Here is a 16,361-nt window from a genome sequence, read left to right on the forward strand (position 1 = left end):
GTCTGGATATGCCTTGGGCTTCAAACAGAGGAGATGAAAGAGGTGTCCAAGATTTGGGTAGAGGAAACCTAGAGTGTCTCTGCTGAAACTGCTGAAACTGCTGCCCCCACGACTCGGTTCCGGATAAGCAGAAGATGATGACAATGAACAACAATGTTCTGTTCCTTATGCTTTATTATATTTGCCTCCTGGCCCTAAATGTGTTAAATGTGGATGAGGTGCCCACAGAGGTGGATGGTTTTTTTTGTTTGTACAAAATATCAATAATGACAGTATTTTCACTTGCAGGGAACAAAGAACACTTAATGAAATGAAATGACTATTGTCATTAGCTTGGGAAGTGATTGGTAAATCTGAAATTTTTATAACACATATGATTATTATTATATATAATGTCCTACTCAGACATTTCAACTTCTGAGTAGGAAATATCAACTGGATTGCTCCCCCCCAAGTCGGAATTACGATTCATAGACAGAGCAATAGGACCATAACCAACTTTTGCATTCAAGATGGCTGCTACTCACATTGACAGCGTAAAACTTATTGTGACTGTTTTTAGCAGTTGTGTATTTTTATGTAACATGTAGTCATTCATACACATACTACTTTTCAGTGTTTATAAGACGTGATGTTTCAACTGTGTTTGTGTTCATGAAATACCACGTGGAACAGTGTTTATTAGGCCCGAGCAGCGAAGCAGCGCTGCGAAGGCCTATTGTACTTCGAATGTTTATTAGGCCCGAGCAGGAAAACTGCAAAGGCCTGTTGTTATTGTAGAAATTCTTATTAGGCCCGAGCAGGAAAACTGCAAGGGCCTATTGTAATCGCTCGAATTCTTATTCTTTTTTCCGGAGACTTTTGGCGGGGCAATATGGGGACTTTGCCATGCCCTAAAACTCACCAAATTTTACCCAAAATTGTCCCCCGAGTGAAATTTTCGTTCTTTAATGTCGTCGTCAGTGGGCGTGGCCAAACCACTTAGCCACGCCCCAAAACGTGAGATAGGCCGAACTGTAAGGCGTAGAGATGTGAAATTTGGCACAATGCTAGAGCACCTCAAAACAAGAAAAAAAGTCTCTTGGGGGTATGCCCTAAAATGCACAGGAAGTCGGCCATTTTGGGTCAAAGGCCGATTTTTGCCCGTTTTTCACTTTTACTCACCTCGAACTTTAACGAACTCCTCCTAGGGATTTTAAGCTATCGGGTTCATATTTGGTCTACATGCAGTTAAGGGATGGGGGATTAAAAGTTATCAAAATCGTGAGTTTTTGCCCATGTTTAGGGGGCGGGGCTGGGGCACGAACTTGGCGTTCGCGCCGAAAGTGAAAAATTGCAATAACTTTCCCAAAAAAATTCCAAATCACACCAAAGTTGGCAGCAAGGAGGACCTTCGGGTTCCCGACAATCCTATGGTGTCATATGCTGACATCATCAAAGCCACGCTCCCTCAGAACAGGAAGTCACTTTTTTCACTTGGAAAGTTGCCTCTCTGACCCTCTTGACCCAATCAACTTGAAAGTGTGTCAGAAGACAGATAACTAGTGGGTCTAACTTCGTTTGAGGCACAGTGTCTTTTCATAAAAGGGCGTGGCCGTGGCGGCGCCGCGAATTCAGACGTCACGCCATGGCCATACGTTTGCCTCTAATTTCCACATAGATCATCTGATCTGCATCACATTCAATGTGATTGATCCTTGTCCAGTCCCCCACAAAGATCTGATGACATATTCGGTGGGCGTGGCCTAATTCGTCCACAGCGCCCCCTAGAATATTTCAAAAAATCAGCTCCAAGCCAAGCTTTGACCGAGGATTGTGAAATTAGGTACACATATGTCACTTCTTAGGACCTACAAAAAACTCTATTGGAGCATTGGTCCAAACCCCACAGGAAGTCATTTTGGACATTTTGGATTGAAGTTGCCATTTTGACCCAGTTTTGACCGTTTCTACCACGCATATCTGAGCGAACTCCTCCTACAGCTTTTGACTTACAGACATCAAAATCACTCAGTATACTCTTAAGGGATTGGGGATTAAAAGTTATCAAAAGCTTTTTGATACATGAAAGCGTGTGGGCGTGGCCACGCCTCAAAATATGACTTCTCGCCATAAAAGACTAAATTGACATTTACAAGGAGAGTCACAGACACATGAAACCTTCTGGGATTGATCTGCCTCTATGCCTGAACAATATTCACTGATCAGATGCTGACATCATTGATGCCCCGCCCCCTCAGAACAGGAAGTATCACGTTTTCCTTTACAGACTCAATGTTTGATGTTCTTCACCTAATCAATGTGAAACTGTCCCAAGTAACAGATAACATCATGGTCTTAGACAGTCCTTACTGCTTTAGCTGGAGAGTGAGAATATGATGGCGTGGCGTATTATGATGTCACGCCACGGCCATACGTTTGCCTCTAAATTAGGCATGCATGGTCTGATTCACTCCAAACTGAATATTCTTGATCTTTGTCAGCCCCCAAACAGCTCTATTGGATTACATTTAAATTTGGATCAATAGCGCCCCCTAGGACACTTCAAGGGCTATATCTCCCTCATTTATCATCGGATCCACTTGAAATGTAGTATACATGATCATGAGTTAATGATGGACATTTTGAAACTGTCAATTGATGATGTTCTTTTAGCCCCGCCCACAAACAAACAAGCGACTGCAGCGTCCTTCTGGAAGGTCCGATTTACTCGAAATTTTGAACGCTTTTTGCCAGACCGAAACTCTGCATGACCGAAGATCATATGACATGTTGCTCACAGTACCACTTAGTGACGACGTGTTGAAGTGAAGCGGTGTCATCGTCGGTGGCGTCTATGAGGCGATACCAGGCTCCTGCGGTCGCTCAACAGCCCGAGTTGCGCTGAGGGGTGCGAGGGCCTTCAAAGCTGCTTGCAGGTTTCTAGTTATTATTATTCTTCCCCAAAATGAATTGCCTATTTGGCGGCTTTAACATGTAGGAAAACGCGCAAAATTTGGCGGGGCTATCAGTCGTGCGTGAAATTTACGTATTTTAAGGGTTTCACAAAAGTTGCAATAACATTGGCTCAACAGCGCCCCCCTGAAATTTTCAAAAAACCCTCTGCATTGACCTTAGTTTATCGTACAGTTATGAAATTTGGAACACTTGTAGAACTCCCCAAGACTTAGCTAAAACTCTCTTGCACCCATGTCTTACAATAAAGAGGAAGTCGGCCATCTTGGATTCAAGTTTCGATTTTGACCCCATTTTTGCTGTTTACAGCCTTCGTATTTGATCAAACTCCTCCTACAGATTTTGATCGATCGGCTTGAAATTTTGTCAGTTTGCTCAGAAGGGATGCGGGATCTAAAGTTATCAAAATTGTGAGTTTTTGAGCATGCTGAGGGGGCGAAGCCAGGCCTCAAAGTTTGACGACTCGCCAAAAAAATTTTAATTGTTATAGCTCTTACTAGGAAAGTCGCAGACACACAAAACATTCTGGTATTGATTCACATCTGGCCCTGAACAATATTCAATGGTCACATCCTGCCATCATCTAAGCCCCACCCCCTGAGAACAGGAAGTGTCATGTTTTACTGTGAAAGGTCCACATTTAACCCCCGTCACCCTATCAACACGAAACTGTCCCCAGTCACAGATAACAAGATGGTCTATGTTGGTTTGGAACACAGAGACTTTAGGCGGGAGGGTGTGGCCATGGCGGCGTGGCGATGACAGATGTCACGCCATGGCCTTACGTTTGCCTCTCATTTCCACATTTCTTAGCCGATAGCCACCAAACTCAATATGATTGATACTGGTCCAGCCCCCTAAAGATTTCCAGTGAAAAAATTGGTGGGCGTGGCCTAATTGCTCCACAGCGCCCTCTAGGAGCACTAAAACAACCAGCCCCAAGCCATGCTGTGTCCGAGGTGTATGAAATTCAGTACACTTATTTAACTTCTCAGGACCTACAAAAATGTCTCCTGGACCCATTGTCCAAACCTCACAGGAAGTCGGCCATCTTGGATCAAAGCCGCCATTTTGTCTCATTTACACGCATTGAATCAGAACGAACTCCTCCTACAGCTTTTTACTTACAGAAATCGAAATCAATCAGTATGGTCTTAAGGCACTGGGGATCAAAAGTTTTCAAAACCTTTTTGCTACATTAAAGTATGTGGGCGTGGCTAAGCCTCAAAATCTGACTTCTCGCCATGAAACACAAAACTCTTATAGTTTCTACAAAGAAAGTCAGAGACATGAAACCTTCTGGGATTGATCTACCTCTGGCCCTGAACAAGATTCACTGATCAGATGCTGATATCATCGAAGCCCCGCCCCCTCGGAACAGGAAGTGTCATGTTTCACTTAGTGTGGGCCATATTTGATCTCCTTCAACTAATCAACATGAAACTGTCTCCAATGACAGATAACACGATGGTCTAACTTCATCTCCAGTACTGACAGGTTTGGCTGGAGGGTGTGGCGGTGGCGGCGTGGCGAAATCTGATGTGATGCCATGGCGAAACGTTTGCCTCTAAATTACACATGCAGGGTCCGATTTACTCCAAACTCAATACTGGTCCTTCTCAAAATATTAGCATATTGTGATAAAGTTCATTATTTTCCATAATGTCATGATGAAAATTTAACATTCATATATTTTAGATTCATTGCACACTAACTGAAATATTTCAGGTCTTTTATTGTCTTAATACGGATGATTTTGGCATACAGCTCATGAAAACCCAAAATTCCTATCTCACAAAATTAGCATATTTCATCCGACCAATAAAAAAAAAGTGTTTTTAATACAAAAAACGTCAACCTTCAAATAATCATGTACAGTTATGCACTCAATACTTGGTCGGGAATCCTTTTGCGGAAATGACTGCTTCAATGCGGCGTGGCATGGAGGCAATCAGCCTGTGGCACTGCTGAGGTCTTATGGAGGCCCAGGATGCTTCGATAGCGGCCTTTAGCTCATCCAGAGTGTTGGGTCTTGAGTCTCTCAACGTTCTCTTCACAATATCCCACAGATTCTCTATGGGGTTCAGGTCAGGAGAGTTGGCAGGCCAATTGAGCACAGTGATACCATGGTCAGTAAACCATTTACCAGTGGTTTTGGCACTGTGAGCAGGTGCCAGGTCATGCTGAAAAATGAAATCTTCATCTCCATAAAGCTTTTCAGCAGATGGAAGCATGAAGTGCTCCAAAATCTCCTGATAGCTAGCTGCATTGACCCTGCCCTTGATAAAACACAGTGGACCAACACCAGCAGCTGACACGGCACCCCAGACCATCACTGACTGTGGGTACTTGACACTGGACTTCTGGCATTTTGGCATTTCCTTCTCCCCAGTCTTCCACCAGACTCTGGCACCTTGATTTCCGAATGACATGCAGAATTTGCTTTCATCCGAAAAAAGTACTTTGGACCACTGAGCAACAGTCCAGTGCTGCTTCTCTGTAGCCCAGGTCAGGCGCTTCTGCCGCTGTTTCTGGTTCAAAAGTGGCTTGACCTGGGGAATGCAGCACCTGTAGCCCATTTCCTGCACACGCCTGTGCACGGTGGCTCTTGATGTTTCTACTCCAGACTCAGTCCACTGCTTCCGCAGGTCCCCCAAGGTCTGGAATCAGACCTTCTCCACAATCTTCCTCAGGGTCCGGTCACCTCTTCTCGTTGTGCAACGTTTTCTGCCACAGTTTTTCCTTCCCACAGACTTCCCACTGAGGTGCCTTGATACAGCACTCTGGGAACAGCCTATTCGTTCAGAAATTTCTTTCTGTGTCTTACCCTCTTGCTTAAGGATGTCAATAGTGGCCTTCTGGACAGCAGTCAGGTCGGCAGTCTTACCCATGATTGGGGTTTTGAGTGATGAACCAGGCCGGGAGTTTTAAAGGCCTCAGGAATCTTTTGCAGGTGTTTAGAGTTAACTCGTTGATTCAGATGATTAGGTTCATAGCTCGTTTAGAGACCCTTTTAATGATATGCTAATTTTGTGAGATAGGAATTTTGGGTTTTCATGAGCTGTATGCCAAAATCATCCGTATTAAGACAATAAAAGACCTGAAATATTTCAGTTAGTGTGCAATGAATCTAAAATATATGAATGTTAAATTTTCATCATGACATTATGGAAAATAATTAACTTTATCACAATATGCTAATATTTTGAGAAGGACCTGTATGGTTGATCCTTGTCAGCCCCTAAACAGCTCTATTAGATTACATATGAATTTGGCTCAACGGCGCCCCCTACGACACTTCAAGTGCTATAGCTCCCTCATGCCTGATCGGATCCACTTCAAACTTCCTATACATCATCATGTATCAAAGCTGGACATGTTGACACAGTCAATACATTACATCACTCTAGCCCCGCCCACTAATAAACAAATGACTGTAGCTTCCATATGGAAGGTCCGATTCCCTCCAAACTGAATATTCTTGATCTTTGTCAGCCCCCAAACAGCTCTATTGGATTACATTTAAATTTGGATCAATAGCGCCCCCTAGGACACTTCAAGGGCTATATCTCCCTCATACATCATCGGATGCACTTGAAATGTAGTATACATGATCGTGAGTTAATGATGGACATTTTGAAACAGTCAATTGATGATGTTTTAGCCCCACCCACAAACAAACAAGCGATGCCACCCTGGTGCATGATGGTACACAGCTGTCCTCACAGAAGCTGATGTAGGAAGTCACAGCCTCTGTATACTCGTCCAGACTGTTGGTAGTAGTCCTGAACACATCCCAGTCTGTACAGCCTAAACACGCCTGGAGATTCTCCACAGCCTCACTGCTCCACTTCCTTGTCGTCCTCACAACAGGTTTGCAGAGCTTTAGTTTCTGCCTGTATGCAGGAATCAGGTGGACCATGATGTGGTCGGATTGGCCCAGTGCAGCACGTGGGACGGCGTGATAAGCGTCTCTGATGGTGGTGTAACAGTGATCCAGAATGTTGTCCTCTCTGGTCGGACATTTAATAAACTGTCTATATTTGGGGAGTTCGTGGGTGAGATTACCTTTGTTAAAGTCACCAACGACGATTACTAAGGAGTCCGGGTTGGTCCGCTCCACACTCAGTATCTGGTCGGCGAGCATGCGCTGTGCGACCTGCACGTTAGCTTGCGGCGCGATGTAAACACCGACCAGGATGAACGAAGCGAACTCATGGGGGGAATAGAAAGGCTTACAGTTTATGATGAAGGATTCCAGGTCTGGAGAACAGTGCTGCTGAATCACTGTCACGTCGTTGCACCAACCACTGTTGAGGTAAAAACAGATTCCTCCACCTTTCGCTTTGCCGGAGAGTTCCGTGTATCTGTCCGCTCTGTAGAGCTGGAATCCTGCCAGCTGCAGCGCAGAGTCCGGTATTAATCCACACAGCCACGTCTCCGTGAAGCACAAAACTGCCGATAAATAAAAGTCCCTGTTTTTCCCCAACAACAGTTGTAGTTCCTCAATTTTGTTGGGAAGTGAGCGCACGTTAGAGAGAAATATTCCAGGTAACGGTGTTCGTAGTCCACGCTGGCGAAGACGTACCAGCACCCCAGCCCGTTTCCCTCTCTTCCGGCGTTTCACCGCGTGAACAAAGGTAAGCGCACCTTTGACCAGAATGTCCAAAAATTCCAGAGCAGTAGGCAGAAAAGTGGGAAATAACTCCTCTGGTGTAGTAGCCCTGATGTTCATGAGTTCTTCTCTGGTGAGAGAGCTCCGGGTACCATCACAGAAGACCGTTTTAAAGCAAAAAACAAAACAAAACAATGCGCACCAACACGCCGAGGCGACCATCTGCGGCGCCATCTTGGATTGTAAGAGGGCTATGGTAGAATACAGAAAACTACTTTCAGTCAAAAGTCACCAACCATGGCTGTGGGCTATTGGTGCCATGCCGTGAATTAAAACATACATTTGTGTAAAAATGGTATGACTGGTATTGAATTGTGTTATTTTTGAAAGAAACTGTTGAAAAATACAGTTCTGAAGCTGTCAAAAGACTTGTGTGTCCAGTGTTGGACAGTTATAAATCACACCTAAGAGTCAGGCACAAAATAAGCAAAATTACAAAGGCCTGAGATGGCGAAGGTGAAAATTAACCACAAGGAAGACAATATGCAAAAGTCCACACAGCATACCCATCCTGTTGGAACAAGAGATGCATTGGAGATCTTGTTGCTGTCTTTCTTAGCTTTGTAAATGTTTCAAAGTTAGAGGAAAACAAAAAACATTAAATAAAAATATGCCACAGTGGGATAGCTCCAGTCATATTGACTTTGCTGTTTGTCAAGTACAGCTTATGAAACACCATAAATGTGAGTACCAACTGAATTAAGACTAATGAGTATGGAAAGGAAGAAAACAAGAAAGAAAACGGCAGAGAAAACAAAGAGGAATGTGACTTAAGCTACCATTAAGAACAAGCTAGGACATGTAGGCAGAATACAATTCTGCTAAAAGAGAAGATGAAAGAGGTGGAAATAAAGTTAGCAATGAAATGGTATTGAATGCATTTTTACTTAAATACAAAGAAATAAATAGTGTATCACCCTTACAAATTACATATATTTTTGTCATAACTTCTGGTCGCAGCAGAGAAGAATTTTGTCTGTTAAAGTTTAAAACCTACCAATTAAATCTGAGAATGTTTGGTAGGTCAAAGCAAGATAAAAAGAAAGGTAGATGGAGTTAAAGGCCATTTATAATCACAGAAATGTTAATTGTTTTTCTTTTTCTACACTTCGTATCACAATATGTATTTGTATTTGCTGCTAATAAGAGTTTTGAACATGCTGCTTTTACTCTTTTAACTTCCCAGGCATAAAAATGTAAATCTCTGTTACTGACACAAAATTCTGTTTCAGATTACATTTTTATAAGATCTGCTGTAGGCTAACCACATGTTGCAAGGCCCATTGCTCCAAGAATGATTTAGTTTCTGAATCCTTTATTCATCATAAACAGTATTATAGCAACATGAAAATGTTTGCGTTATGTCGTTATGACAATATAAACACAAACAAATCACTAGAGGAACCTTAATGTACCTTCCAGTTTTGCATACTCTGACAGGCGCTGATAGTTGACTATGGCAGCCTGTTCCAGACACTTCCTGATCACAGCTTTGACTTCGTCTTGTGGGACTGGTATCACAACATCTTTCATCAGAACCTTCCCAAAATGACACAGACAGCAAAAAGGTTACACATGGTTATTTGTTCATAAAGCAAATACATGCGAAAACAGTTACATTACAAAAGTAATTCTCCTCCTAAGAATATCTCAGTGCACTCTGAGACCTTGACAGCTGCTGCCAGCTGGTTGGTGTAAAGGGAAAAAAGGATTTTAAAAAAGAGGAATTGATTTTTCCTAATAGCTATCTAATTGGACATGTCAAAAAAATCCATCAAGAGCCAGATATGTATGAGAATGGTAGATTATCCATCCTACACACAGAACCAAGAAGCATTCCCCAATTAAGTCTTATATAAGTTTGACCCGTTTGGTTGGCTTTTTTTTCACTGTAATTTTCACCACAGTCAGCAAGATAATTTTGTGAATCACTCATAATTTGGTTTTGAATTTCAATGAGAGAAACAGCCAAACATCCTGCAGCCTGCTGATCCTCAGGATAACTCCCGAGGGTAGACAGAACAGCTATGATCCACATTAACAATTTTTAAGCCATGAGAGTTTGTCACCATCCTTAGGTGTTTGGGTTTGGATTTTCTATTGTGTTTGTCTATTACCTCCCTCATTCTCCGTTCCATGCTTTTTATTTTGTTCTTCAGATCTTGCTTTCCTAAGTTTAGTTCTCTGTGTTCTATTTTGTTGTTTTTGTTGTTAGTTCATTCTTTTATGTTCTTTATTCATTTAGAATTCTTTTCTGTTAGATCTTTATTAGACATTTCCCCTGGGTTTTCTTTCTTTTCTGTTTCTGCTCTGTGTGGCTACTTACTCCCCTTCAACTTCTCTGTCTTCCCTCTGCTCCACATTTTCCCTGGTTAGCTCTTTTGGTTATTTTCCTCATGTAATTTTCTTCTGTTGCACTGCCTAATGGTCCATTTATCTCCCTCATTCTCTGTTCAATGCTCTTTGCTCTGTTGTCCTCGAGCCTGACTGTAAGTTTTTGTATACTTTTTCCTTAAAACCTTTACTCACTATGCTGCTCCCATGTTCTCGTCTGCCTTTTGATCCAACACAAACCTCACCAAATATGACATTGCTGACAGAACCTGATGTAAGAGCCCAAACTGGTTCTGAGAAAATACATCAGGGGATGTCTGGTATTCTTCTACTGAAATCTTCCAAACATTTTCTCAAACTCAAGTAATGCATTTAGAAATCCCCACTCTGTGTTTTCTTTTCTGAACAAGCACACCTTACCTTAATGTCTTTTCATTAATTTCCATTTTTGACCATTCATCTTTGCACAGTCTCTCTAGACTGACCGGAATCTCTTACTATTCTTCTCAGTTCATGCCACAGGTTTTCTATATGATTTAGGTCTAAAGACTCAAATGCCCAGGTTGATTTTGTTTGTGGGGAACTATTTTCCCTTATTTATCCAGATGTTTTGGATAATTTCTCCAGTCAAAAGGCTAACTGATGACCGGTTTTCAGTTTTCTGATGAAAACAAGCAGGTTTTTCATTTAAAATGCTTTGGGTATTCCACAATTCTGTTCACTTAAGTTCAGTTATTTATATAGTGTCAAGTCAAAATAAATAAATTCAAAGCAGTAATACGAACAATAATTAAGCTTGCCTCACCCTTAGAATAGAAACTAGCCCACAGCATCCTGGATCTCCCACTGTAAAGAACATTCTATGTATTATTTATCTTTTGGTTCATGTTGGACCCACCTGGAGTTTTGTTTTTTGCCAAGAAGTATTAATAACATCAGTGAAAAACTCTGTAGCTTCTAGCAAATTTCCCACATTTAATTTTTAAATGGATTGGGTAAAAAGGCGTTTTCTTGACCTGCCAGCCAATAAATAGGTTGGCACGAAGATAGTGCTTGAAAGTTTTATAGAGATTCCATGACCCCAAGATGCCACTCTTTGTTGAAATTTTCTAACAGTGAGATTTGTTCCTTCTTTACTGTCCAGCCTACTTTGTTTGGTGTCTTTGTCCAGCTTGTCAGTTCTGGTTGCTTTAAATGTTTTATTTATTGTGATTGTAAGACATGGTAAGTGAAGGAGAGAGAGGACGGCCAGTGGTTTTGGCCAAGGAAGTTTCCCATGAATGTAATTTTTTTCCCAGTCTTTTCTTTCTCACAAATAGAGGCAAGTTAAACCTGCAATACTTAAGCTATTGTTGGGTTAATCTTGGTTAGTCAGAAACTCCAGAAAATAGTGTTCCATGCTTTCTCTATTTATGGATAATGGCTCTCACTGTGGTTTGCTAATATTTAAGTAGATAGCGTTAGCTTGTGTTGTCTGGGAGGCTACTTCACTGTAGCAGATACTGGAGTTTTACAGACCTTTTTAAATTGCTGAGTTTCAGTTGTTACAGTCAGCTCAGCTTGCATTGGCATTTTTTGGAAAGCTTTTACTGATAAAAAAGTAGCAGAAGATATATATAGATATACATACATACATATATATATCTATATATAGCGCATTCACCCAGATCCAGCATCCCCAGGGCCTCCTGCTGATCAGTGGGTACTTTAATCACGCCTCTCTCTCCACCACTCTCCCAACCTTCACGTAATATATCAAATTCTATATGAGGCACAACAAGACACTGGACCTACTGTATGCTAACGTGAAGGACGCTTACACCTCCGACCACAAACTCGTCCATGTGCTCCCCCAATTCACACCCAAGGTGAGTAGAGAGCGAGCACAGAAAATGTCTATGAAAGTGTGGACTGAGGAGGCCAATTAGGGATTGCAGGACTGTTTCCAAACCACAGACTGGGGTATGCTCAGCAGTTCTTATGGAGAGGACATTGATGGCCTGGCCCACTGCATCTCGGACTACATTAACTTTGTGTGGACAGCATTGTGCCTACCCAGAATGTAAGGTGCTTCTCCAACAACCATCCCTGGGTGACCCCTTTGCTTAAAACCCATCTGACCTAGAAGAGGGCTTTCAACTCAGGGTACAGAGAGGAGCAGAGGAGAGTTCAGAAAGAGCTCCAGTGGAGGATCGGGAGATGTAAGAAGGACTACAGGAAGAAGATGGAGGAGCGGCCTGCACAGACAACATGCGGGACATGTGGAGATGACTTAAGAACATTTCTGGAGTTGGACAGAGTGTCAGAGGGACAGCTCATGAAGACCAGCGCTGGGCAGATGAGATAAACAGGTTTTTGAACAGTTTTAGTTCTCCCCCCACTCCTTCTGCCCCCCTTCCTGCTCCTACCTCTTCACACATCTCCAGCCCAACTGACACTCCTCCCTTCCCTCGACTACCTTCATCTACAGCCAGCCTCTCCACACTCATGCCTTCAGCCCACCCCATTCTGACTGTCTACAACACCACCACCCCTCTGCCCACCCACAGCAGTCCACCCCAGTCTCTACCCCCCCCCTCACTCCCCACTTTACTTCACATCAGATCAGGTGAGGAAAGGGCGGAAGCAGAGGAATGATGAAGACCATGGAGAGGCTCATCCTCACCTCCACACTGTGGTGAGACCGACCTTGGACCCGTTGCAGTTTTCCAACACACCCAACATCGGCGTAGAGGACGCTGTCATCTACCTACTGAAGTGGGCACTCATCCACCTAGAGACCGCCAGGAATGCTGTGAGAGTTATGTCTTTTAAGTTTTTACTTTTAAGTACCTGGGTATTCACCTAAACAATAAACTTGATAGGTCCCATAACACCAACACCGAGAAGGGCTAGAGTCGCCTCCAACTTCTGAGGAGACTGAGGAACTTTGGAGTCTGCAGGCCTTTGCTCAGGACTTTTTATGACTCTGTGTTAGCCTCTGCCATCCTCTATGCTGTCGTCTGCGGTGCCCAGGCAGCACAGAGCAGGACAGGAAGAGACTGAACAAGACAGTTAGGAGGGTCAGCTCTGTCCTGGGCTGCCCACTTGATTCTGTAGAGGTGGTGGGGGAGAGTAGGATGTTAGCCAACTCACATCCATCATGGACATAACGTCTCACCTACTGCACAGTACTGTAGAGGAGCTGTGCAGCTCCTTCATTGGCTGACTGAGACACACACCCTCAGTGTAGGAAGGAGCACTACTGCAGGTCCTTCATCCCCACTGCTGCCAGACTGTTCAATTCTACTATATAGTAACTCGTGTAATAACCTCTGTATTTGTAAATACCTGCAATCATTGTCACTTTAGCACAATCACCTACCTATTGTACATAAGTTATTTTATTTTATTCTAATATTACTACTTGTTTTTGCACATCTACTTGTTCTTATTTGATTACACTTATCTGCACCTTACATGTGTGTAACTAAGAGCTGCTGTAACAAGTTAATTTCTCCATTGTGAGATCACTAAAGTCTATCTTATCTTATCTATCTTATCTTATAAATTATTGTTCGTTCGTTCGTTCGTTCGTTCGTCGTCTTCCGCTTATCCAGGACCGGGTCGCGGGGGCATCAGACTCAGCAGAGACACCCAGACGTCCCTCTCTCCAGACACCTCCTCCAGCTCCTCCAGGGGGAGCCCAAGGCGTTCCCAGGCCAGCCGAGAGACATAGTCCCTCTAGCGTGTCCTGGGCCGTCCCATGGGCCTCCTCCCGGTGGGACGTGCCTGGAACACCTCCCGAGGAAGGCGTCCAGGAGGCATCCGGTATAGATGCCCGAGCCACCTCAACTGGCTCCTCTCAATGTGGAGGAGCAGCGGCTCTACTCCGGGCTCCTCCCGGATGGCCGAGCTCCTCACCCTATCTCTAAGGGAGTGCCCGGCCACCCTACGGAGGAAGCTCATTTCAGCCGCTTGTATCCGTGATCTCGTTCTTTCGGTCATGACCCAAAGTTCATGGCCATAGGTGAGGGTAGGAACGTAGACCGACCAGTAAATTGAGAGTTTTGCTTTTCGGCTCGGCTCTCTCTTCACCACAATGGACCGGCACAGCGACCCCATTACTGTGGCAGCTGCACCGATCCGTCTGTCGATCTCCCGCTCCATTCTTCCCTCACTCGTGAACAAGACCCCGAGATACTTAAACTCCTCCACTTGAGGCAGGAACTCCCCTCCAACCTAAAGAGGACAAGCCACCCTTTTCCGGTCGAGTACCATGGCCTCGGACTTGGAGGAGCTGATCCTCATCCCAGCCGCTTCACACTCGGCTGCGAACCGCCACAGCGCATGCTGTAGGTCTTGGCTAGAGGGGGCCAGCAGGACCACGTCATCCGCAAAAAGAAGAGACGAAATCCACTGGTCCCCAAACCAGACCCCCTCCGGCCCTTGGCTGCGTCTAGAAATCCTGTCCATAAAAGTTATGAACAAGACCGGCGACAAAGGGCAGCCCTGCCGGAGTCCAACATGCACTGGGAACAGGTCCGACTTAGTGCCGGCAATGCGGACCAAACTCCTGCTCCGCTCGTACAGGGACCGGATGGCCCCTAATAAAGGGCCCCCGATTCCATACTCCTGGAGCACCCCCCACAGGGCATCACGAGGGACACAGTCGAATGCCTTCTCCAGGTCCACAAAACACATGTGAACCGGTTGGGCAAACTCCCATGAACCCTCGAGCACCCTGTAGAGGGTATAGAGCTGGTCCAGTGTTCCACGGCTGGGACGAAAACCACACTGTTCCTCCTGAAGCCGAGGTTCGACTATCGGTCGGACTCTCCTCTCCAATACCCTGGCGTAGGCCTTACCAGGGAGGCTGAGGAGTGTGATCCCCCTGTAGTTGGAACACACCCTCCGGTCCCCCTTCTTATAAAGGGGGACCACCACCCCAGTCTGCCAGTCCAGAGGCACTGTCCCCGACCGCCACGCAATGTTGAAGAGGCGTGTCAACCATGACAGCCCTACAACATCCAGACACTTGAGGTACTCAGGGCGGATCTCATCCACCTCCGAAGCCTTGCCACCGCGGAGCTTTTTAACCACCTCGGTGACTTCAGCCTGGGTGATGAAAGAATCCAACCCCGAGTCCCCAGCCTCTGTTTCCACCACGGAATGTGTGATGGCAGGATTGAGGAGATCCTCGAAGTACTCCTTCCACCGCCCGATAAAGTCCTCAGTCGAGGTCAGCAGTCTCCCGCCCCCACTATAAACAGTGTTGGCAAAGCACTGCTTCCCCCTCCTGAGGCGCCGGACGGTTTGCCAGAATCGCTTCGAGGCCAACCGGTAGTCCTTCTCCATGGCCTCACCGAACTCTTCCCAGGCCCGAGTTTTTGCCTCTGCCACAGCCCGGGCCGCAGCACGCTTGGCCTCACGGTACCCGTCAGCCGCCTCAGGCGTCCCACAAGCCAACCACAGCCGATAGGACTCCTTCTTCAGCTTAACAGCATCCCTTACTGCCGGTGTCCACCACCGGGTTCTGGGATTGCCGCCACGACAGGCACCGCAGACCTTACGGCCGCAGCTATGGGCAGCAGCATCGACAATAGATGCAGAGAACATGGTCCACTCGGACTCTATGTCTCCAACATCCCCCGGGATCTGGTCGAAGCTCTCCCGGAGGTGGGAGTTGAATACATCCCTGACCGAGGGCTCCGCCAGGCGTTCCCAGCAGACCCTCACTATGCGCTTGGGCCTGCCGAGTCTGTCTGGCTTTCTCCTCCTCCAGCGGATCCAACTCACCACCAGGTGATGATCAGTGGACAGCTCAGCCCCTCTCTTCACCCAAGTGTCCAAAACATGCGGACGAAGGTCTGACGATACGACAACAAAGTCGATCATCGACCTCCTGCCTAGGGTGTCCTGGTGCCAAGTGCACTGATGGACACCCTTATGTTTGAACATGGTGTTCGTTATGGACAATCCGTGACTAGCACAGAAGTCCAATAACAAAACACCACTCGGATTCAAATCGGGGAGGCCATTCCTCCCGATCACGCCTCTCCAGGTGTCACTGTCGTTCCCCACGTGGGCGTTGAAGTCCCTCAGCAGAATAATGGAGTCCCCGGGAGGGGCACTATCCAGCACCCCCGACAGGGACGCCAAGAAGGCCGGGTACTCTGCACTACCACTCGGCCCGTAGGCTGAAATGATAGTCAGAGACCTCTCCCCAACCCGAAGGCGCAGGGATACGACCCTCTCATCCACTGGGGTAAACCCCAACACGAGACGGCTGAGCTGGGGGGCAACAAGCAAACCCACACCAGCCTCACACCGCCTCTCCCCGTGGGCCACTCCAGAGTAGAAGAGAGTCCAACCCCTCTCAAGGAGATGGGTTCCAGAGCCCACGCTGTGCGTGGAG

The 16,361-nt window shown here is 45.6% G+C and overlaps 1 protein-coding gene across 10 annotated transcripts in view; it reads right to left on the reverse strand.

The window, feature by feature from the left end:
* The window catches only part of LOC124856115 (calcium-dependent secretion activator 1-like), a 417,550-nt gene that overhangs the window by 175,223 nt on the left and 225,966 nt on the right, over positions 1–16,361 (reverse strand). For all 10 annotated transcript variants that reach the window (XM_047346334.1, XM_047346331.1, XM_047346330.1 and 7 more), the window contains one exon: positions 9,046–9,169. In XM_047346334.1, coding sequence (XP_047202290.1) covers positions 9,046–9,169 — 124 coding nt within the window. The remainder of the gene's footprint in view (positions 1–9,045; positions 9,170–16,361) is intronic.

The sequence above is a fragment of the Girardinichthys multiradiatus genome, chromosome 20 (assembly GCF_021462225.1).
Source record: "Girardinichthys multiradiatus isolate DD_20200921_A chromosome 20, DD_fGirMul_XY1, whole genome shotgun sequence".
NCBI lineage: Eukaryota > Metazoa > Chordata > Actinopteri > Cyprinodontiformes > Goodeidae > Girardinichthys > Girardinichthys multiradiatus.